Source organism: Cyphomyrmex costatus, unplaced genomic scaffold (assembly GCF_001594065.2).
Source record: "Cyphomyrmex costatus isolate MS0001 unplaced genomic scaffold, Ccosl1.0 scaffold125, whole genome shotgun sequence".
Lineage (NCBI taxonomy): Eukaryota > Metazoa > Arthropoda > Insecta > Hymenoptera > Formicidae > Cyphomyrmex > Cyphomyrmex costatus.
The window spans coordinates 364,656-388,724 of NW_017275229.1; the positions used below are offsets into that span (position 1 = coordinate 364,656).

The window sequence follows — 24,069 nt, forward strand, 5'->3', positions numbered from 1 at the left end:
TAATTTTTTGTTTTGTAATAATTTGACTCTAATAGAATTTGTGTTGTTAACGGTCTTTTTCACAGACATATTTCTGATTTTTCGGAATTTCATTACACAACTCCACATCCATTATCTTCGATATTTTTACCTCTAGTTGGTGCACAGGAACATTTTGTCGTTCAACAAGAATACTTGCATTCTAACTCGGAGTAAATGGAGTAGTGATTTATTATTATTTCGTCGCTGAAGATGGTCTAAATTGCAGACCGAAACGTTCGACGGGGCATCTTAATGTTAATTTGTAAGATTATTAAAAAATTTTTTTCGCATTGTTAACTGCGTTTGACTCTTAATAGCCTTTAATTTATGTTTTATTTATTTGTTCATTTATACAAGTGATTAATTATACTGGAATTAACTTTCTTGCACTGCACTGTTGTATGTAAATATTTGGAAACCTATAATAATAACACATAATTAAGTCAAAAGTACAAATACTTCATTTCGAAGATGGACTCGAATGCGAAGTATTGACATACTTATTATGACTTATTTACAATAATTAAAGAGTAATTACGAAAACTAACCTCAAAACTAACATTATAAATTCCGTATATTAATACTATACTCACAAATAATTAAACTTACAAGTGATATGAAGACGCCTGATTTTTTTCTTTGCAAATATAGCAATACATTGCCACAAATCACTTATAATTTTCATAGAACCAAACAGAACCAAACACAGTTCGCAAATAATTAACGTGCTTTCTAGTCTAGCATCCACGGTGGATAATTCACCGCACATGCGTATGGAGTATGCGCATTACAATCTACGATCTTAATCTCTCCATCCTTGTCAATCTTCTCAGCTTCAACTGAATGTACAGGGACTATATGCCTATGCTCCTTCCAGTACTATATGTTCTAAGGCCGGCAGCCACACGTGACGCGTGTATTCCCGGTGTCATTCTTCTTTGGAACAAAGTCTCCTCCGATGGCATTGATCCAAATTTGTAATATATCTGGACGCGTAAATGGTAATCTGAAAAATTAACAATGCTTAATTGAAACATAACCTTCTCATATCATGAACCTCGAATATTTTTATATTTATTACATATAAATACTTTCTACTTACCTAAAGAAATGAATACCTTGTTTTCTTGTATTTTTGCATTTAGAAATACAACAATTTTTCGGCATTTTTACTTTCTTTTACTAATATATGTAGAAAAATCGACACACGTGGCCATCGGAGGAGACTTTGTTCCAAAGAAGAATGATTTAATCTGTAGTGCCCATTTTGTATACATACAGATTTTTTGGAAAGATCAGGCGCAAGTGATGTGCGTTTAAAAAATTTGGCTGTGCCGTCGGTATTTCTGGCTGCCGGCTGATGTCACACATACGCACTAACACACACGCAGGATACTCATATACGCACTACGCACACGCACCGTCGCCATCTTTTTGTTTCCATCATGGCCGAAACCGGAGATCCGGCCGGCTGCAGTCCTTTCGACTGTTTTTGACGAAGTTAGCGATCTAGTATATAAGTATAGTATAGACATCTGTGCATAATAGTGAGCAAAATCAATCTTTAATTCATTGAAATTACTGGAATCACTAATTACTGGAATCATAATAATCTCCAAAATATCACATGTAGCACTTATCGCGCAACAAATTGACGCCTGCACGTTATAACAAACTAAACATAAATAAGGACAGAATTAGCATTGGCTAGAGGCCTAGAAAACAGAGATGCGACATTGCGTCGGTTGGGTTAGGTAACCACCGCCATTTACATTGCGTCGGTTGGATTAGGTAACCACGGCCATTTGAATTCAATATAAGTGCTCTTGACTAATAAGCTGATGACAGTTGATGCAAAAGGTAGAAAGATTAGATTAGGTTAAGTTAAGTCCGATATTAAATATTCACACAAATAAGAATACTTACACCATAATAATAGTTTTTTATTGCAGTTCGACACTGTATTGTCTAAATTTTTCTCTATATATATGTACATACGTTATAAAACTATATATCTATTAGATGCAATAGTGAATTAAAATGGCTCTCTGATCACGTGATTTAGACAGCCAATCAAACCATACCCTTCAATGACGCATCTCTGTTTTCTAGGTCTCTAGCATTGGCTAGAGTCCCTATACTAAGAGTCTGGCCAAGGTTGTCATCCAGTCTATTGGTTTCAACAAATTAATATCTTGGACGCGGTATCATTCAATTAGTAAGAATCAAAAGAAGCATAAGAATAGAACAATAATATAATAAAGCTGTTTTTAACTATTTTTTTTAATATGAAAATACAAATATAATTTCAATTAATGTATTCATAAACAAATAATTATATCATTTAATAGCAGCATTCCCCAAATGATTTCCGATCAATTCCATTCATAAAATTCATAAAATAAAATCGCTGTCTGCTAACTTGTTGCATGAGAAAATTTGTTAATAACAAAAAAAATACTATTACCCAAATGTTTAAATGCTTTTCCCAAATTTCCCCAAACGATTCCCAAATTATATACACATAAATAATAAATCAAAAATATTCAGTTTGTCTGCTATCTTGTCAGTGGTAGATTTGTTCTTTATTGCTGAACTTTTGCACCAGTTCATCTTTTTTCCTTTTCCCTTCTCCTGGAGAGAAAAGGAAGAAAGATGAACTAGTGCAAAAGTTCAGCAATAAAGAACAGACCTATGGTGTCATGTTCTTATTGGCCGTTCGAAATGTATGCGCAAGACATATCTGAATTTTTTCCACCAGGAGAATACTCTCTTTAATTTTATGTTTTATGACAAAAACATAACCCAACATTAATTGTTCCGACTGTTTGTGTTTGTCATCAAGTCGTAATTTGATTACAAATGTGTTAGATTGAGTGCAATATTTTTAACTCAATGGCAAATGATCGGGAGGTACTTCGAGAAATCTGGGACGGAAAGATCCCAGTCTGTTTTACTCTCAACTCTGAGGAAATTTGCGATTTACAAGGCCCAGATCCATTTTACTTGATGGTACCTAGATTAAGTTATTTTCCACTGTGTACAGAAAAGGTAACAAGCTTATAACATATTTTCTTATGTCAAAATTTTATTATTTATTTGCATATAACATTATGAATGTATGAATAATTGATTGAATAATTTTATCTGTGATATTGAATATTGTTTTAGGTTCGAAAACATTTCATACGTCATATACAAAGTGACAGTAAACAAGAGCATGAGATGTGGCTGGAATTCAATGGAATGCCATTAAAATGGCATTATCCAATTGGTGTTTTACTGGATATTTATTTCAATGATATTCAGTTACCTTGGAACATTGTCGTCCACTTTGATAAGTTTCCAGAGAATGTTCTAATGCACTGTCAAAACAAGTATGTAATAACTGAGATAGCCAGACTACAAAAACAACTAAACAAAACCTGATACTATCTGATGGCAGATTGGCAGAAGAAATCAAGAATCTGCATTGTTACTAAATATCTTCAAGACTGTTGCTAGGTACTGTCTGTTGCATATAAAATTTGTTGGACTTTTTGTATAACCAAAGTTTATATAGTCTGCTGCCAATCTGTCAATATTCTGCTAACATTTTACTTATAAGAAAAGTTTTTATGTAGTATTAGTGTGGCACAACGATATGTTTGCTTATTTGACAAGTAGACAATATAAATATAACATTATAATGTAATTTTAGGGAAATCGTAGAAGCTCATTTTCTCTCTTGTATAAAAGAAGCTGATGTTTTGAAACATAGAGGTCAAATCGTTTCTAGTATGCAGAAAAAGGACCATACCCAACTATGGAACGGCATTATGAATGATAAATTTGATCAGTTCTGGTCTGTAAATGGTAGGCTTATGGAAGCCAGTATTGAAGAGGGATTTAAATATATACCTTTCCGTTGTTATACAAGTGAAGATAAATATATACAAAAACTTGTAAAACCAATGAATGAAGAAGGCCAAAGAAAGACTTTGAAGCATTTGTTAAATGAAGTATTTCCGGATCAGGAAAATGGTACTGTTTTATGAGGTTCTCTAACAAGGGATATATCATAACTGTCTGTATAAAAAAATATGTTTATCTTATTTTTGTTTTATTAAATATTTTAAGGGGATGCTGGAGCCGCCTGTATTATCGATAAAATTAGTGTTTTAAACATTTTCGTTTTTGTCTAATTTCTTTGTAGTAATTTTACAGAATAAAAATTCTTTCTCCATGATTTAAATATTTATGCTAATGTATCTACCCCTGGTCTATATTATGTCCAAAGCTGAAAAAAAATACGAAATTACAGATTTCTTTATCCATTTTTATTTTCAATGTTGATCGCCATATTGAGGTTAAATGGATAAAGAAATCTGTAATTTTATTCTTTTTCCAGCCTTGGACTCAATATAGACCAGCGGTAAATACATTAGCATAAATATTTAAATCATGGAAAAGGAATTTTTATTCTGTAAAATTACTACGAAGAAATTAGACAGGAACGAAAACATAAGAAAGATTTATGTTCGGCGGCTCCAGCATCCCTTAAGAAAAACCAGATCAATTCCAGACAGTTGCAATATGTCTGTTGTAATTATTATGTACATGCTTTCATTTATTTAAATTGATACTTATTAAGCGTTTTATTTTACAGTTACTGTACGTACCCATGGCATTATACCACCATCAGAGACACCGCTTCAGTGGATGTCAGAACATTTAAGTTATCCAGATAACTTTCTACATTTAATTGTAGTCACATCATAATGTTTATAGAGAAACAGATAATTTCATTATCAATGATGAAATAATTTTTCTGTGATTATTCTGTTTTAACATTATTTATATTGTTTTATGGTATATTTATTTTATAAAAATTGCATCTTTAATAAAATCAATTTATTGCTCAATAAGGGCTGTAATGCAAAGAGAAAAAGATACATTTACCGATATATTGAATCGCTACTGTAATGTTAGAGAAAACTATGTTTATTGCACAAATAGTTATAAAATTTTCTACTCGTTAAGTTATCGCACATTTTCCATCTGGTTTATGATATTCTATTGATGTCCGCGAGGACAAATGAATATTTCGCGTAATTGTAGATTCTGTAGATTTACGTATGATAACGGGGTGATTTCCGTTGTTACTATATTCCATTGTTCTACGACTGTTTCCAAAGCTAAGGTAGCTCACAATTTCCTTCTCTCTGCTTTGTTGCTCCTGCAATTAAAAATTCTCGATTAGAAACTTATTTAATTTAAATTTATTCGATTTTTTTTACTTTAAATATGATCATTGCGGTATCTTGATATCTTTTATGAATCTCTTCCTTGCTCAAGACAATGATCACCTCTGGAGATTCATAACATGCAGTCATTTATATATTTCATATAATTTTGTTCGCATATTCAACACGTACTTTCTCCACGACGTTTACATCACCTCCTTTATACCTGCAATTATAAATCCGGTTAGTAGCAGTTCTTCGAATTTAATATTTATTTACTAAGATATTTCTTAATACAGATAGTTTCAATAGAGAGGACAAATATGTAAGTCGACAGAGATAAATTTGGTGTTTAATATTATGATAATATAACAATAATAAAAATAAAACACTCAATAGAGAAAGGAATTGAAGAGAAAAAGACGGTAGAGAAGTTTATTTGTAAAGATAAAAATATATGGGGCTAGCTTTTCGCAAATAATAGTAATTTTCTCGTCGTTGCGAGAACTGCGAACGACTCTTTGAAACTTCCTTTCCTTTTTCTTCTTTATTGCGTGACATCAAGAACACGTGTGTATCATGGAGACAGGCTTTTGGAGTACGGGTGCACTTTATAATTAGCCACCATCGCGAAATTGAGCATCTCTCCCGGTCGAGTGTTATGCGCCTGAAGGTCTCTTAAACCGAATTACTGTTCAAACATGATACTCGTTTCGAAGTCACGTTTGAAGATTGTTCTTGTTTTTTTACTTGATTTCGACTTGTACCTTCATCTCTGCGTATCGACTTGCGATTTTTTTACATATCCTTAACCCTCAATCATCATAGTTCAGTCTAACGTAATCGCGATGCATGATGTCAGTTTTAAGCTCAAAAAACCGATATCCTATATATATCAATAAGTTGGAATGCAAGTTTCTTTAATATACTTAATTTACTTCCATAAAAAAATATCTTCATAATGCATATGATGACGAATAATAAGCATGCATAAAATCCAGAAATGTTGAAAATCTATTTTACATAGCTTGTCAATAAAGTCGAGAGCATGTCTGCCCAGCAAACACCAAGTTACACGTTAGTTGTAATTTCCTACTCAATAATATAACTATAACATAACACATATTATATGACAGTTATATTGTTGAGTGGGAAATTACAACATGTACGTTAGGTACATGTAACTTGGTGTTTGCTGGGTATTGAAGTGGAGCTAAAGTAGTTCTAATGTATCGTTTAAGTTATCTTTAATCTACAATCGGGGAAGAGAGCTGAAGAAACACTTTATGTGGGACATAGAAACTGTAGCCGTGAGGTATCGCGATCGCTAAAAGATTCACGAATAATAATAGTGTTTGACAAAAGTAGCGCGTTGTTTTGCCAGGATCGTTATTCTGATTCTGTGGGGATATATGATATACAGATTTCTCATTTTGTGACACACTTCCCTTTGCCGATGTTCTACCTCAAATCACAGTATTCTTGCCTACGAAAGTCAACGGTCCGTACGAGATGTGCTGAAGGAATAATCGCCGAAACTTTTGTCTATACTGTTTGCCTGTTCAGCAAGCAAAATCGGAGAACCACATCGATTCGGACGATGTTGGAGCAACGCCAGAATCTTTTTAGTGTGCTTTTGTATTTCCGGTTGGAGAACGAACTGAGAGGTATTCCGGGAGTCTCTAAATGCTACACGGCTCGTTATTGTATTCGTAACGCTTTTCAAGATACGTATAATGGCAGTGATTGGAGGACTTGGACTTAAACCGCTTAGAAGTCGAGTAGCTTAGGTACAAAGAAATCATTAAGTATGGCAAGGGAAAGCGGAGATCGGCATCGTCGCGATTTGATCTTCATAATATTATACGCTCAGAATGTTGCATTCCAACGGAGTCATTTTTTTTATCGTGCCACTGCACCCTTCCTAATTGCGTTGCACCAGCCGGTGACATTTATTGGCGTTGATTGGCGCATTGCAACAGTCATTCTTCGATTCAAGGTCCGTTGAGCGCGTATGCGGTGACCGTAATAAAAACGGGTAATGTTATTATCACGATTATAACTGTAAGACTTGGTGGATCCTCCAAAAAAATGTATTCTTAATTTTTCTTTAAATAAAATTTTACATATATTACTAATTAATACATATTAATATAATAAATCGTAAATATGGTGACGATTATATTGCCACGACTTCGATAGCCAAATACGCAACAGCTCTAAAGAGAAAAAAAATGCAAACCTTGCAGACTTTTCACATACAGACACTGCACACGCAAATCGCTCGTCGCGAAGCGAAGACAATAAGCAGGCCATTTAAACTCATAAATTTCTTTTGACATTTCTCAAGCATTATTTCTCGGTATCGTGGATATTTAAAAATCTATATACTATAATTGTATCATTATTACGTAATACATAGATTTTGTCAGTTAAACGATATCTGCTACATAAACGGAGAATTTGAGGAGAGTTGACAGAGAGTAACACATTAAAAGTAAGATGCGCTCGTGAATAAAGAGATCGATTTCGTGAATATACTTCTGGTTCGTGATTATTTTTGTGCCTGCCTATCCTACCATCCTGCAATACGCGATTAACACCACCAAATATGTTTTAAAATTTTGTGAGCATGTCTCTAAATAAGAAGGAAAAAATGTTCATATAAATATTAAATCGTAAATGCTTTGTTGTCGAAATAAAGGATACAAATATACTATTTGTATAGTATCAAATAATGACTTTTTAAAAAATTCTTAGATGAGTATTTTTTTGTTTACAACCCAGTAAGAAATGTTCAAAATATCTATTATTTACTATATATATTATTTTTCGTTATTTTTCCATTATTCTTCGTGCTTGAACACGTGCCTATGTTTATGGAAACATTTTTGTTCTTTCTTCTTATTTAGAAATACGCTCATACAATTTTATAACTTATGACTCGTCTTTTATATCACAACAATGCGCGCATTTCTTCAAATATTTTAATTCTTTAATTTAAACTTGTCAGTTTTAGAGTTACGGCATTTATAAAAATGTCGTAGAAACTTTTATAAAAGATTCTAAACTCTCTGCTTTATTACATGATGACAATCTCAAGATATCATGAAGCTATATATAATTGTAAAAGATCAATTGTCCTACTGACGTTAAAGTAGCGATCTGTGAAACTGTGCTTCAGCTTCCATTCTTTTCGTTGTTGTACGTATACACGATAACGATTGCTCAATCTGCTCAGGTGCATTGGCACCAAGTCATTGCGACACAAAGCGAAAAACTGTTTATTATATTCGCTAAAACTCATACACGTTTTACTATAACATTAATACTGAGCTATTTTTCATTAAAACAGTCATTAATCAATATGTTCAGATTTGTTATCGTATCATTTTATAATAAATTACAAATAAAAAAAATTCTCTCTTTGCAACTAGTAATTAGAAAATATACATTCATTTATGTATTGTACTCTCTTCTCCAATAATTAAGAAATAAATCATTAATGTTTTATTAACGTTTTATTACTTTCTTATTGGATAAATGACATTTACTGGTTAATCATCATTAGCAGCAGAGAATCGGCAGCGTGCAGGTATGGAAATGTGTGTGTCATTCAGTCCATATTTTCCTTTCCTTTTAATAGTGAGCGTTTTATTCCCTGTTACCAGACTCGCAGCGATAAACATCGGTAGTAAATCATGCATTTGCATAACAGGAATTCACTAGTATGCATTCTATATCGCTTATATTTGCTTATGTGAGATTTGAACTCTTGCGTATGAGACAGCTATGATACAAATTATACATGCATACATATTTAAATCTCTCTAAAAGAAAAAAGATTGAGATTATTTGCAAAATTAAATATCACGGAAATTTACAGGCGAATTCATACAGGAAATTGCAAGAAACAAAGCAAACATGAGAGAGAGAGAGGGAGAGAGGAGAGAGGGGGGGGGAGGGGAGAGAGAGAGAGAGAGAGAGAGAGAGGAGAGAGAGAGAGGAGAGAGGAGAGAGAGCGCGTTCTTCACAGCACGTGCGATATTCTTATGTGCATGCATGTGCTGCCGTATTACGCGAATTTAAGTGCTCGATGCGTGCCTGGAGAGTCTAACGGGTGAGGCTGTGGTTGCGCGGCTGCCAATCCAATCGGACGCGATAACGGAAACAATGCAATCGGTGCATCAACGCGAGATATCGGTGTACGAAGACCGAGCCAATGTGCGTGAGCCTCCATGACTTGGCTCGCGCTTATCTCCATCATGCCTCTAATCTGCGCGGCGAGAGGAGAACCGGGGTGAGATATCGAGACGAGCGAGCGCGTTCCTCTTCAGGAACGCAGTCTACAACTCGCAAGTTGCTCTGCGCAGGTCGTGCGCGAAATTACGTAAATCACTAATTGCGAGAGGAGTGCACAGCTCCAACTTGATGTTTCTTACTTAAGAACTGATTTCCTCTACCCATTCCTTTTCTACCAAAAGAGCAGTTGTAATATCGTTAGAAACGTAGAATTCTCTGAAATACATTCCTTTTAATTACAAAGAATTATAAATATTATGATCTCTCTTTATCACAAGAGCAATTAATCACTCTTAATCAGAAAACCATTATACACAGATTGGAACGTTTGTAAAACAAAATTAATTTAACTGAAATAGATTCACACAGATGGCCTTGAGATGACTACGAGATAGAAATTGACGCAATTGTTTATCAATATTACGATAAGAATATTTTCGAATGTGAAAGGTCAAAGCGACGATAGGAAAAATTTAATTCGTAATATTATTTGAAATTTTTCGGTTTGTCATTGTTCGTTGTTTTATGACCCAAGCGGAAATATTGGATCTTGAATCCATGTAATGAGAGAATGGAACTTTTCTCTCCCATCTGCGTCACGTGTAACTACTGAACTACTCGGCAGAAAGATAAATGCTTGTAAGGTTTGTAAAATCGCGTGAGAGACCTCGTGAATCATATCACTAAAAGAAAGAGCTGTTGCGTCAAATGTGCTAAAGCAATACTCTTTCTTCGAGCCATTCGATAAAATCATGTCTTTCTAGATAAAAAAAATACATATGGCTTCTCAATGTCTTAGCAAAAAAAGATTAATAAATGTCGCGTATAGATATGATAAATAGTATATATCACCGACGACGTCTAATAATTTAGTATAAAATGTATTAATATTATATGAAATTTTTAAAAAATCAAAAACTTGTAATATATCTTTATGTCAACGAAATAGACTCAAAACGATCCATTTATGGTAATCTACTTTTTCAAGCATTTGAAAGCTTAATTAACAAACCTATCTTATTATCTATATTTTACAACGTTATATTTTGATCATTTCAAATTAATGATCGTATCAAAATAAACAGTATTGCTTCCACATTCATGTTTTTTACGATAGACAATATTTTATAATATTCTATAGATTTGCAGCTGATATCAGATGACAATTGCATGTGAATAACTTTAAAAAAATTAATTAAACAAGTAGGGGCAGAGTAATAACAGGGGGATTTGTTTTAAAATAATCTCTTATATTTTCTGTCAAATTCGGTAAAGATTCTATATTATATAAAACGTGTCAAAACGTTGTGAATGCCAAAATGAGCATTTTTATGTTATTTGATACGCTTCATACAATCTATAGGCATGTGTGTGTATATGATACAATATTTAATACAGTAATTCTTGCATTTCTTAACGTACAAAAAAAGGATTGGTATCTCAATGCCTTTCTCTTGCACTTCTCATATACTAAGATCATACACTCTCGTTCTCCGATACTCTGCTGTGGATACTTAACACACGCGCGCACATACACAGCACACACACATTCTTTCTTTCTCTCTGTTTTTCTTCCATTCGTTTCCTCTCGATAAATCACAATGACGGATGTGGTCATCAAACAAAGTCGATAATAATGAAAAAAAGCGTGTAGTAAAATACAGAATTAATAATGTTATCGTAATCGTTTGCAACGTGAAAATGTCGATAAACTGTTCGATTCTATGACTGTCGCGTTTCTGAGCTGCCACACATCAAAGAAACCGCTTTCTTTTTTATTCTTTCTCGATATTGACCACGTATGTGCTAATAAACGCAAGATAATATGTCGATAAGCAACACAGCGTCGAATAATCGTTGAATTTTGGCTATTCGAATTGCACGCAAGAGTGTGACGAGAGAAACAACATTTTCATAAATATGATCGGGAAGGCACAGAAATGACGGTGAACATGAAGTTTCTTCGTGTGTGTCATTGCGATAGAACAGAATAATAAATAAGGAATAATTGAAATACTGATATATTGCGCGTGAGGAGGGAACTGGTACATTATTTTCGCACAATTTCGTACAAATACAATACAATAAATACATATGCTTATCGGCAACTTGATGATGCTTTTGATTCTTGATTCCTCCTCACGCTATAGAACCGTAAGGCACGAAAAATTCGAAGGCACCTGACAAATTTAGAGGCGCATTTGTTATTGTAAGTTGATTGTATCAAAATATAATTTTCGATATACATATATATATGTATATATCATATGCATGTATAAGTATATCCATTTTACATTTTTTATTTATATACATACACATATATAGTTATATGGTATATATATAAATTGTTTTGTACACGTACAATACAAACATTATGCATACAACATATTTACTTGTGTGTTGTATGGACTATAAAACCACGGGGGCTCGCCCACGAGACTCCCCCTTTCATGCACTTAAAAAATATTGTATACGCTTTATGCCTCTCGTTAACAGACTCTTGTGGGCTACGGTGTGTACATGATATACATACTACACACACAAATTACAAACGCACCCGACGCATTCGCGTACACATGCACACAAAACACTTCGGTGTGACGATTTACTTTTCGCAATCAAAAATTTTTTCGTTAGTCATACCGCCTCTTATTATAAATGTATTATGGCATTATATAACTTATTATGGCTTACGATTACGCTAAATTTTTTTTATTGTACACTGCCGCCTTGATCACTATTATCGCGTTGGTGAGCAAGGCACAAACCTATTTCCTTTATTTTATCTTTTGATCCTCGGACCTGTTGGCGAATTACTCTATGTCTATAATAAAAAAGAGATATATATCTTTACGTACGATAATAACTTAACGAGCTAAAAATTTTCATTGTGCATTTTTTTGAAATACGAATTATTAAGTAAAATAACATTAAGTAAAATTTATATTTCTTTCTATTTAAAAAGAGATATAAAAGAGAGAGAAAGATTTCTGATTGCATGATATGATAAGTTGCATCACGAGATTGTAATTATAATTATCATGTCGTGAATTTATTCGTGAGACGATAAATTAGAGCTCGGTACGAAGCGATCGCACAGGCAATCGCGCTGGATAATGCCGCGCCATGAATGAGCTCGATTAAGCGTGAATATTGAAACATTAACGTAACTGCCCTGTCTGCAACAGTGATTTACAAAATTGCCCTTCTTGCCTGTCGCTTGGCAACCGTTTGATTATTTAGAAATTCACCTAATATCAATTTCCTTGCATTTGATAATTAAAAGATAAATGATCTGTAAAAACCTACAAAATCATCACCATTATTTCTTTTCTTTTTAACATTTATTTTGAGTGTGACGCAAATATTTCAAAATTTTAACTAATGAGGAAATTGAGGAAAACCCACATTACATTATAATCGATATCGTAAGACCTTTTTATCTCTAAAAATATCTCTAACAATCTTATATGATTTTCTTTACGACCAACTAACGATGATTCACAAAAGTTTCCCTCTGATAATTCGCCAGCAAAGTCAAACATGAAAGAAGTTGCTTATCTATACTCGAGGATCATAATGTATCTCAATCTCAGTGTATTGGAAACGAGAGTTCATTCATATTATGAAAGACATTTACTTATAATTGTTACGTCTGTTCAACTGTCTCCAACTATGCAAGAATAAAAACATAAAGTGTTCAGGATTAGAAATCTGAACTCTAACTTTAAAAATAAAAAGTTTTAAGAGCTATAAAGAAAATTATACAAAAAGGAATACACATATATTTTAAAAATTCATTCATATATATATATATATATCGTATATATGTAAACGCAAAATATAAAAGAGTATATATATTATGTATAATCTTATCTTTTTGATATTTCTTTTTAAATAAAAGTTGTTAAAATAAAGAGAATAAAAATTTATATATATTTATTTAATTATATTAATTTCATATTTTTTAAAAGTTCAACAATTTCTCTATCTCTGTGAAGAGAAAATTGAACAGAGGCACCATCATTTTGATTGTCAGAATACAAACATTTGAATATTTGAGACGACAGTATTCGCCATGTTCGTTATTTATTGTTTATATGATATTTAATGGTGGAGCTGACTCGATGATAATTGATGTAAACCGATACATAGCTCTCTACGTCTAAACTATTGGTGTCGAATGCAAAGAAAACTTTTATAATTTGAATGTGAGTTGTACACAGGTGTATAATATGAATAATAATCAACAATCATTTCTAAGTTGATCTATGCTAGATTCTATTTTAGATAATATTATTCTACAATATATATTCAACATTATATAATTAATGTATACCGGGGTTTGTCTTATCACGTACGAGATGTCTCGTACGTGCAATTATAACATATAGGTAATTAAAATATAAATATATTACATAAGGCACGTAATTTTTATTCAGAGCCGTTCTCGTGTATCTTTTTAATCTCTTTTGCTCATTTCGTCTGATTTTACCGTCAAATTAATCATCATCGTCTTGTGTTCGACAAATATGCAATGACTTCCTGTCATTAATGTATTTAATCGCAAGACATTTTCGTTATTTCACATCAAATTAATTTGCAGAGAGCGAGATGCGCAAGGAGTGAGTCCTTTTAGGCTTTCTATTGTGTCTATTATCATCTAAAAATATTAATACAATGTATGCGCTGTTACAAGCACACAAATATATCATGCGTGAAAAGAACAATTCACAATTTGTCTTAAACCGACAAAAAGAAGGCACGAGAAGTGGTCTCTGCGGAAGTGGTTCATTTCATTTCAAATTCCCATCTCATAGTTTTTTACTTTTTTTATTTTTTTCAGACGGAATCATATAAAAATAGATTATTTCTCCCAAAGAGAAAAATTGATTAAACTCTAACATTTTAAAATAACACTATACATATATTCACTGAATTCGTCATAGAAATCTTCAATACGAGAATTCAATAATGTCATATTTTTACTAGAGTTTCTTTAAATATTTACATTTTTACATATTTACAGATAGACCATTTAAATGAGAATAATGAAAACAAGTAGACAACATTGTCAAACAATGAGAAGGGAGATGATAAAATTTTATTGTATGACGTGGTACGCGTGTGATATGTGCGCACATGGAAGAAATAGTTTGAGCAATTCAGTGATTTCTGCAGATCGAATGCATATTCACGACCATGATGAATGCGATCGAGCTACCAGTTCGCGGAAAGCTATGGATGGCATGATACCAAGAAATCCTGCGATCAACGCCCGTCGGCGGATAACTTTCCGTAGAAAATGGAGGAAGCATGACCTAAAAGTATTGTTTTTATTTGATGCAATGCATCTGTACAACACAGTATGCAATGTCGATATAAAAAATCAAATTAAAAATTTGATTAGACAAGTGCTAAACTAAAAATATTTTACATATTTTGATTGTCTGTTTTATTACACATTATGCCGCAACAACAGATTCATTGCATTTCATGATACTTCGGCTTAAACATTTCTTTCCGCGAACTTTCTTTCGATGCAACGCAACGGCTGCGCTCTGACATAATTCTATAATTATAGCAAACGAATTCGACCTCTAAACGGCCTAGCCGATAACCACCTCTAATCTCGATGATAAAGTGGTGGAAAAAGATCTGCTAGGATATCTATACAATTTTTTAAAAGGAACGAGCGGATGATGGTGGTGGGGAAAAGAGTCGAGCAGATCTAATGAAGTTAGAAGAAGACGCCAGTTGAGGACACGACCATGTATAACCTCCTTCCATGTCTCGGGTCGTCCAATGGCCGATTAAGACTTTATCTCGATGTATAACGCAGTACTGACGATCCGTGGAAACGATAAGTGCTTACGTGGTCTGCTACGTGTAGTAGATCACGCACCATTCGATCTTTCGCCGGTACATTCTCACCCGAGAAACTTATGAGTCAATTTTTACGCCCCCGAACTAATTGACTATAATCCAATCATTATCGTGCCTTTTTTTACTTTTAAAGAAATATATCCATATAGGATAACACGAAAAAAATACTGACACGATAAATGATTGTTTCCAAAATTTACAATTTTTTATTATTAATGTTTGATCATAAATATGCAAAAAGAAAAATTACATATAGAGTGAGGACACGCTAACAAACGCACTCCTTTGCGAAAATCGATTTGTATACAGATCTAAATCAGGTCTCCAGGGCACTCGCAAATTAAGCTCAAAATCATAATTATGACTTTGACTCTCATTGAAATTACAAATTATTTGGCAATTACCATTATTATTGTTATTGTTGTTGATATTATGACTGCTGATAGGAGATAAATCACGCTGGACGACGCACTTCTTCATGGGTTTACTCACTGGATTATCTAGGTAAGGCTTGAAAGTGATGGCATCAGGATTATTCGAAGTCGATACTGTACTGATTGATTTTGTAATCAATTCCGTTCGAGAGAGTTCCTGTACTGATTTTCGTTTGACAAGACAAAGAGGCATATTTTGAGGAGGTACATCGTAGGAATCGTCAATTTCTGGAAACCTTTCGCAGAATCTTTTCGGTGACGGCATCACATCATAGCAGCAAGCAAGCACACAATGTTGTCTCTTCAGAGGTGAAAATCTTTGCTCGCATCCTTCAGAAAAATTAGAAATCACGGAATTTGCTCTAGGCGAATAGCAGTATGTTTTAATCGAAGGCTCTGTGTAACAGGATTCTTTTGAAGACAGCTCTTGATAAGAAGATGTCGTCGACATTGTAGTGTGACTATCTACGGAGCAAGATAGATTGCAGGGCGCTACAGATTCTACTTCAGAGGATGGTTCTATTCCAGCGCAGTGTTGATAATTAAAGGGTTGTTGAGAAGAAACAAAATTAGCATCGCCAAAAATGTGTGTTGGCAATAGTTCATGTTCAATTTCGAGTCGATCACGCAAGAGTGAAACACAATTTGTAACTTGCCCTGACGGAGTGTAACTTGTTGTCGTCAAATCCAATGGTGAGTCATTTTGGATAGGGCCCAATCGTTGACGCGAATCTCCTCGAAGAGTGATTTCATCTCTGAGATCCGCCTCTTGTTCCAACCATTTCTGTACCTGACGACGATTTATGCCAAATTTTCTCGCGGTAGCTCTTTGATTTCTCTTTACTTCCTCATCTCGATGGAAAGCGTCGAGAACATCGAGCTTAAAACTCAGAGCAAAAGATCGTCTGCGAGTAAAATTGCTAGACGAATTCAAATTATTACAGGAAATTATTAGAGGATCTACTTCACTATCTGACCAGCTACTTCTAGATCTTCCAGCGCTAGAACAATCACGAGGACTCGAAGGTAAGGAGTAACTATTGCGATCGTATATAGGATTTACCGATCCTGTACTATCTAATGACGACCCGCCAACAGGTGGTCGTTGATAGTCAATGCACGAGGATGCAGTTGCTTCTTCCCCTTCGTTATATATCTCTTCCTCATCCAAGTGCACTTCTTCTTTGATTAACGTCTTGCAATATTCTGTCTTGTCCTGCATTTCTTCCTCTCTTTTCTCTTCGGTATGCTGCGTTGTCTCCTCTGACTTTCTCTCTTGCTCGTGCAGGAGCGATGGGATAGGCTTCTCAGAATTCAGCGGGCGACACGTGTGTGCGTGCTCATGCGCGTGCACGTGCAAATACGGACTTGCAGAAGCTCGTGAAGAATCAACGAAGTGAACGGACAACGAAGAGCCACCGCTATCAACGCCTTGATGCGATACTGGCGAGAGCGGGGTCCGTGGGCCATTGAGAGAACCCGTCGATTCGTACGGCCCTGACGTCGCCGCTGTGTCTGGACTCGCTGGCTCTGTCTTTATCATCGACGGCGCTAGTAGCAGGCTGTACGATCTCCCGTCGAATGAATCGACGTTCCCATAATTCTGCTCTCGTTGTTGCAGATGATGATTCGGCGAATGATTACGCGCGCTATTATTAATATCGTTGACGTTGTATCGATGTTCTTGATGTGCAGAATGGTAACTTGTCAAAGTTTGATATACCTTCACCTCATTTTTTCCACTAAACGTTGAAGCTGCTTCTGCATCTTGTTGTCCGTCTCCATTCAATAAGTAGTAATTACGGTCCTGATCCACTTGCACATCTGAATATCCATGAATCTCTGGTATGTGAACTCTATCTTCGCGTTCTTCGAATAAACGAAGATGTTGTTCCGATGAATATTCTTGATAGCTCACAGATGTTAAACATAGGGGCACCACCGTGCTGGTGGTAGTAGTCTGAAGGCTATATTGGGGCGAGGAGGGTGCACTACCATGCGGAGGATGAGAAGGTGGGGGCCCTTGCTGTGTAGTCAGCTCGTCGCCGTGCTGTCTGGCGAGGTTGAGGTTCAAGGCCGGCGTTGCTAGAATCACAGTACTCCCTGTGACTTCCGTCACAGTATCAGATTTAGAAACACTCGCAGAAGAAGCGGTTGCCGATGAGACGGTCCCAGAATTCCCATTTTCAACGCTATTTCTGAGCTGCTCCTCACATTGCAGCCATTTTTGTATTTGACGACGATGAATACCGTATTTCCTTGCAGTAGCACGCTGATTTTGCCGACAGTCCTTGTCGTGTCTATAGGAATCGAGAACCTTGATTTTAAAAGCTGTTGTGAAGATACGTCTGGTACCCATAACGCCCATAGATTTTCGCATATTTTGCTGCTGATGTTGTTGATGCACTGATTGCTTTGAATGAATCATTTTCACTGAGTTATCCTCACTGAGCATCTCACTCACGCCATGAAGTTTTTGTTTAAAATATTATATACACATAACTTTATCGCACCTATAGCAATGGCCGTCACGTCGACCACGAGTCCGAGTATAACGACGATGCAAGTAATAGTTACTACGAATTTCGAAACCGGCACTGTCAAAGACGCACGAGACTACCTTAACGCTTAACATTGCACGATGCGATCTGACCGTGCGGCGCCGGAGTTCCTTTTAGGTCTTGGATGCCGTAACTAATTTTCATCCCCACCGGCGAGTCTGCCGCTGCTTCTCACTGGTCTTTCCCCTCCGCTCTATCGCCATCTCTTACTCTCTCATTCCTTCGAGTCTCTCTCCTTGCACTCCCGGCCTCTCCTCTACGTATCCCCACTCGCTCGTTACTTCTTTAGCGCTATCTGCGTTCAACGTATCACTTTCATCGTTTTCTCTCTTTTTATCTAATAGTCGCCCCCTCAACACATCGTTGCCCCATCTGTACAGCACGCTAGTCTACCGCTGAAGGCAGCTACCAGTCATTCTTCTTTCTCTATGCCACCAACCTAACCTCCTCTCTTTCTACAGGATCTCTCGTCATTCTGCCTCGATCGCCTACCTAACTGCCCGCAAGCATAGACACCCCATGTCCTCTCCTTTCTCTCTTTCCTTTCACACCTCAGCGCCGTAAAACTCCGCCATTTTGTGGACTTACTTCCGTTAATGACGCGCGCGGGAAACGTCACGCCAGCGTGACGACGACGTTCTCGGCGCCATGTTGTCTGCTGCGAACGTCTGACTGCCTGCTTGCGTGCCGCTTAGCAGTTCGCCGTGGCAGCCAGTATGGAGCCCCGATTTTTGCACGCCTTTCTCTTCAAGCTGATCTTGTCTCCGTTCGACTTCTTAAAACACGAAGTCGAACACGCATGAAATGTAACATTCCAAGTTTTTTTTTATTATTTATTATAAGACATTATGTAGCATCCATAGATTTTAAACACAAAAATAGTATAATTATTTATATCGCATAAAATTTAAACAGATTGTAATCACAATCTCTCAAGATCTATTCCTGGAAAAATTAAATATGTAATATAGATCAGGTCACTAACTAATCAGGTATGTTAAGATATGAACGTTATAGTGTACATATATCATATGCATGTCCAACTCGGCGGTAGTACTGGAACTTTTAGTCAGGTAAAGCGGCTAGTGGGTGAGGGGATTTTGTCTTCCAAGAAAAACGCTTATGGCTTATAGCTAATGTTAAGCTTATTGAATTAGAAATCGCCTGTCTTATAACTCTACAGTAAAGTAGAATGGAATTATTTTCTTTAATTAGACTAGAATTTTTTAGAATTTTCTTTAGTTAAACTAGAATAATCTTTCAGTTTAACACAAGATATCGTTTAGTAGCAATATATTCGTGTTCTTACAATCCTTTTTTTAATAAAAGAATTCTATCTTTTTTTTGCTTTCTTTTCGTTTCTTTTCTTTCATGCCGTTGGAGTTGCTTTTGAATGAAATTTTGAGGTATACGATAGCCTCTTGCATATGCGCTGTGGAATGAGATCATGTTGTTTTTGTGGCGTGAGCCGACAGTTAATATGTTTAGCTTCACGCGCCGTTGCCATGTCTCTTCTTAGCCACACGTAGGCCGCAACGCATACGAACGCGCGGAGAGACCCGCGAGGCAATGACGCAAGCCATACGCTCGCATCAGCTCGCATATACTTCGATGAACGAGCGCGTGAGTAAGATAGACCGATAAAAAGAAGCGGACGAGGCCTCGTAAATTTCCACGATTCGCGCCACCGGCAGAAACCAAGGATGCCGACGAATCTTCTCGCAGTTCTCTGAAGAGGCACCCTACTCTATTTCCGAGAATCACGACGGCTATTCTTGTGCTCGCTCATCACGATGAGGTCTGCTTTTGAACACGTCCGCCGTACAGCAAGAAGGCACCTGCCTTCTCGCTCAGATCGGCCTTCGTGTAGTTATATAGGTACGACTCATCGCTCAAGTATTCCACTACCTGCGTCCGTGAAACTGAGATCTTCCTGTCGATTTACTATGTGAGCAATTGCTAATATCAATTGCGTCGCAATAATGTTAGGCATTCTATCGAATAATTTATGAAGTTTTTTTTATTTACTTTATGTTGGTTACTTTATGTTATTAGAGTAATTGCATGTAATTTCTTTACATGCTACTTTTTCATCCACCTATTCCATCGATGTCCGATTTTTCGCATTCTAGCGAGCAAATGAAAGTATTCGTTAAGAATAATATTGGCGACAAGCATTATAAGAAAAACATCGAGGCAGCAGCAGACCGGCAGTCGCCTAGTGTCGGCACGGCTGGCACGGCTCGTCGGATTTGTCCTTGGGGCCGAAGGTAGGCGCAGCACGAAGACAGAAGATGTGGCAACGTAGCAGGCGCCCCCTCTTTTGTCCGCCGGCCGGTCTTGCCAGACAGGGTGTCGCCAGCTCGGTCGGCCTGGTCGTCCCGGTTAGCGCGAGGGACGAGGAAAGGGAGAGCATGAAGGAGAAGGAAGAAGGGAGAGTTTACGTATATGTATATACGTTTGTGTGCGATAGAGCAGCACTAAGAGACGCACCATGGGGAGAATCGTTCGAGCAGTGGACGTAGGAGAAACGAGACGAGGGACGAATGTAACTCGCAGCTCGCAGCCCGTAAGAGATCGTTGTGTGCGTATTATAGGATCGGTCATGGACCTACATTCACGCAGGCCAGGCATGTTTGAAAACTCGCGTTCTTCTGGAATGTGGCCTGCGGAGCCCCCTTCGGCAACCTCTCCCTTTTCTCCTCATTCGCCGGCCCTGCAAGTCTCTCAACGCAGTGGACGTTGCTCGGACGCCTACCTACGCCCTCTTGTTGCCCCGCCGTCCTTCCATGATCCTCGTTTACTCGTCGTACCGCCGCGGCCACCAGCTTGGCGCCCCAAATAGTCGCGTAACCAAAGACGCGCCTCTGGCCTGGCTTGGTCGCGCCAGACTTCTCGGCGCCCAAATGATGTACATCGACCATTTCTGTCTCTCTTCTTCCTTCATTCGCTCACGCGGCCGTTATAGCCTTCGTTTTCCGCGCTCTCCTTCTACGAACTTATACACAGGGAAGGCTGACGGGAAGGTTTTATAGAAATGATAAAGAACAACGAGGAGAAAAAGATAGATGAGCCAAGTCTCTATTTATCAGTGACTTGTACGAAAATTTGCTTTCAATCCATACTCTTATGTGGTCCATACTTATATCTTACTCGGACAATGAGAACTAGTTGTACAAGAACAAAATAAATGAAGAAAAAACGAATATAAAGTTTGATGATTGCAGCTTAAAAATCATATTAGATATCTTTTCAATTTTTCCGTTTAACTTATACCTAGATAAAAGGATCAAGCTTGTTGGCAAAACGAGACAGGCGGTCGCCTACAGACACTCAACTTCGTGTGGGCGATAGATTATATCTAATCTCAGAATCGCATTAAGTTTTGTTTTAGTTGGCTATTATTCAAAAATTTTTGCATTATTATGCCCTGTATGTTTCGTATTGATTGCTGTTGTCAGAATTTGTTTCACGCATTTAGACTTTTATTATATTCTTCCTATTAAATTTTACGTTTAATTATGTATGTTGTTAATTCTTCTTAATTCTCATAATCTGTCAACTATCCGTAATATTTGTCAAAATTATGTATAGTACAAACCACAGAGCAGACAGGCCGCGTTTCTAATTTAATGATTGATATCTGGCACTGGCTCTGTTACGTTTTCGCAATACATGCAAAGTTTCCGCATATTACGTTTTGTATTTATAGGTTTGCGAATATTTGCGTTTTGAGTTGGCATCGTCCATATAATTCCAAGAGTACAGTCACTCGATAGCGGCGGATTCGTTAAGAAAAGAATTCGTGAACTATGACATGCTGTGAATATAAGTGCGATAAGTGACCATGGCCATTGGGAAACATCTGTATATGTACATACTCATCTTTTATCCAGAATAAAGAGCGGCACTCGTTGAAATCGTACAGTTTATAAGCTAAATTTATTTATGTGCATACTAACTGAGAGAGCGATACATATATACATACAGTTGCGTTAATGCATGCGTGCATACATGCAGCGTATATTACGTGTCGTGTATGCGTGCATAGCGACGAATCTAATCATATAGCAGGAACGGATCGACTAAATGTTTGTATGTATTTTAAACTAAATAAAATTTACATCTCGGTGATCTAAATGGAGAGAATATTTTCGAATGTAAATATTAATAAGGAACACTCATAGAATAATAATGATTATTTGCTGAGTTTTTGTTATAATTAAAACAATTTGCGAGTTTTTTTTATATCTATATTATTATATTTTCATAAAAATATCTACCTATACGATATACTTTATCCGACAGATATTCCTGCGTTCTGAGGATATTCAGGGGATATATAAAGGGTTTTCTGAACGGAAGTATGTGTACTATAGATACTTATATTTATTCTATAATAAAAAAATTATCGAATTTTAAGCTGAAAAACATCGGATGAGTAAATTTATCTAATCCATAAAGTTATTGAACTAATATGTCCCTGATTATGCAACACGTGTGTATATTAAATGTTGCGCGTTCAGTCAGATTCGAGTCGGCTCGCGTTGAGTGTGTAGAAATATACCTCCTCTGTAGGCGGTCGTGCGATGGCGCCTACTCGTGCGCATACCTGCCTACCTGTAGCCCCCGACAAGCTAACTTCAGGCGGAACCGCTCTCTGCGACGGCTCACGAAACTCTCATTTTACCGAGATTCCTTCGTTCGTGCGTCACGAGAGATACGCCCGTCTTTATGCGTATCCATTCGTCACGCGCAGCCAGTAGCCTGCACCGTAAAAGCGAACAATCGAGAAACGAACGAACGAACCATCGAGAAACTGCGAGAAACACAATGAATGAACCGACTGCAGACGGACCGACGGACGGACGATTGGTTGATCGATGCAATTGCGGAAATTCCGCAAACGGTGAGAAGAAATCTTATCACGCGAGTGTGGACATTCAGCACCGACACACACGTACATATGAGAGAACTTAGCTGTGGTGCAACATCGATGATTATTTTTTTACGACGAGCTTGACACATACACATGTACGCACATGCACGCGCTAACCTTTATCTTATCATTAGCGAAGGCGGATCGAGGTTGACTGGTTGTTTGCTATAGTAACAAGACTCGACGATTCAATGCGCGTTGACCAACGCTCTCGTTCTCTCTTTTCCCCTTATCCTTCTACCGAGAAAGTAGAATTCCACGAGGGTGAGACATACATATCACCCCACGATTTCGATCGCAGGAGATTCACAACGGCGGGCGGCCTGAAACGTGCTGTAAATCCGCTCAGATGGCGATTTGCTTTATCGACTGAGCAATTAAAAAAAAATGATAAGCGTAAAAAGATGCTGTTTTATCCGTGGGACGCGTGTTATCGATGTCTCTAAAATGGACTGGTCGATCGATATTTTTGCGCAAAGATAGCGGTTACAAAAATGTTAAAAGAGCCTAAAGAGTATAAATAGAAAGAATGCAACCTCACAAGAGCGAAATATCAGCAAAAAATAAATATTAAAATTTATAAAATAATATAATTTTTTTGTATTTATACATGAAATATATATAATATAATCATATGAAAGACAAATGTTATTGAGTTTAGAAAATAGGGACTCGCGTTTGTCGAGAGACATTATTTAAAC

General features: G+C 36.6%; 3 protein-coding genes across 4 annotated transcripts; 1 reads left to right on the forward strand and 2 right to left on the reverse strand.

The window, feature by feature from the left end:
* The first annotated feature begins 2,820 nt into the window (after positions 1 to 2,820).
* On the forward strand, positions 2,821 to 4,789 carry Atg5 (autophagy protein 5). Its single transcript, XM_018550673.1, has 4 exons — positions 2,821 to 3,072; positions 3,193 to 3,398; positions 3,722 to 4,044; positions 4,670 to 4,789. The coding sequence occupies exons 1-4, from the start codon at positions 2,917 to 2,919 to the stop codon at positions 4,780 to 4,782; spliced, it is 798 nt and encodes a 265-aa protein (XP_018406175.1). The 5' UTR covers positions 2,821 to 2,916; the 3' UTR covers positions 4,783 to 4,789.
* Positions 4,790 to 5,008: 219 nt separating this feature from the next.
* On the reverse strand, positions 5,009 to 23,510 carry LOC108782389 (uncharacterized). 2 transcript variants are annotated; one of them, XM_018550665.1, is made up of 3 exons: positions 23,486 to 23,510; positions 5,301 to 5,472; positions 5,009 to 5,239 (listed from the first exon to the last, which is right to left on the reverse strand). In XM_018550665.1, exons 2-3 carry the CDS (start codon positions 5,394 to 5,396, stop codon positions 5,039 to 5,041), a joined length of 297 nt encoding a protein of 98 aa, XP_018406167.1. In that variant the 5' UTR covers positions 5,397 to 5,472; positions 23,486 to 23,510; the 3' UTR covers positions 5,009 to 5,038. The 2 variants fall into 2 exon arrangements, with proteins under 2 accessions (XP_018406167.1, XP_018406168.1); XM_018550666.1 differs by lacking the exon at positions 23,486 to 23,510 and having other exon boundaries at positions 5,301 to 5,603.
* Positions 15,681 to 18,356, reverse strand: LOC108782385 (uncharacterized; the record flags this gene model as incomplete). Its single annotated transcript, XM_018550659.1, has 1 exon — positions 15,681 to 18,356. A coding segment is annotated over one exon (2,676 nt), but the record flags the coding sequence as incomplete, so codon positions are not given.
* Positions 23,511 to 24,069: the final 559 nt, after the last annotated feature.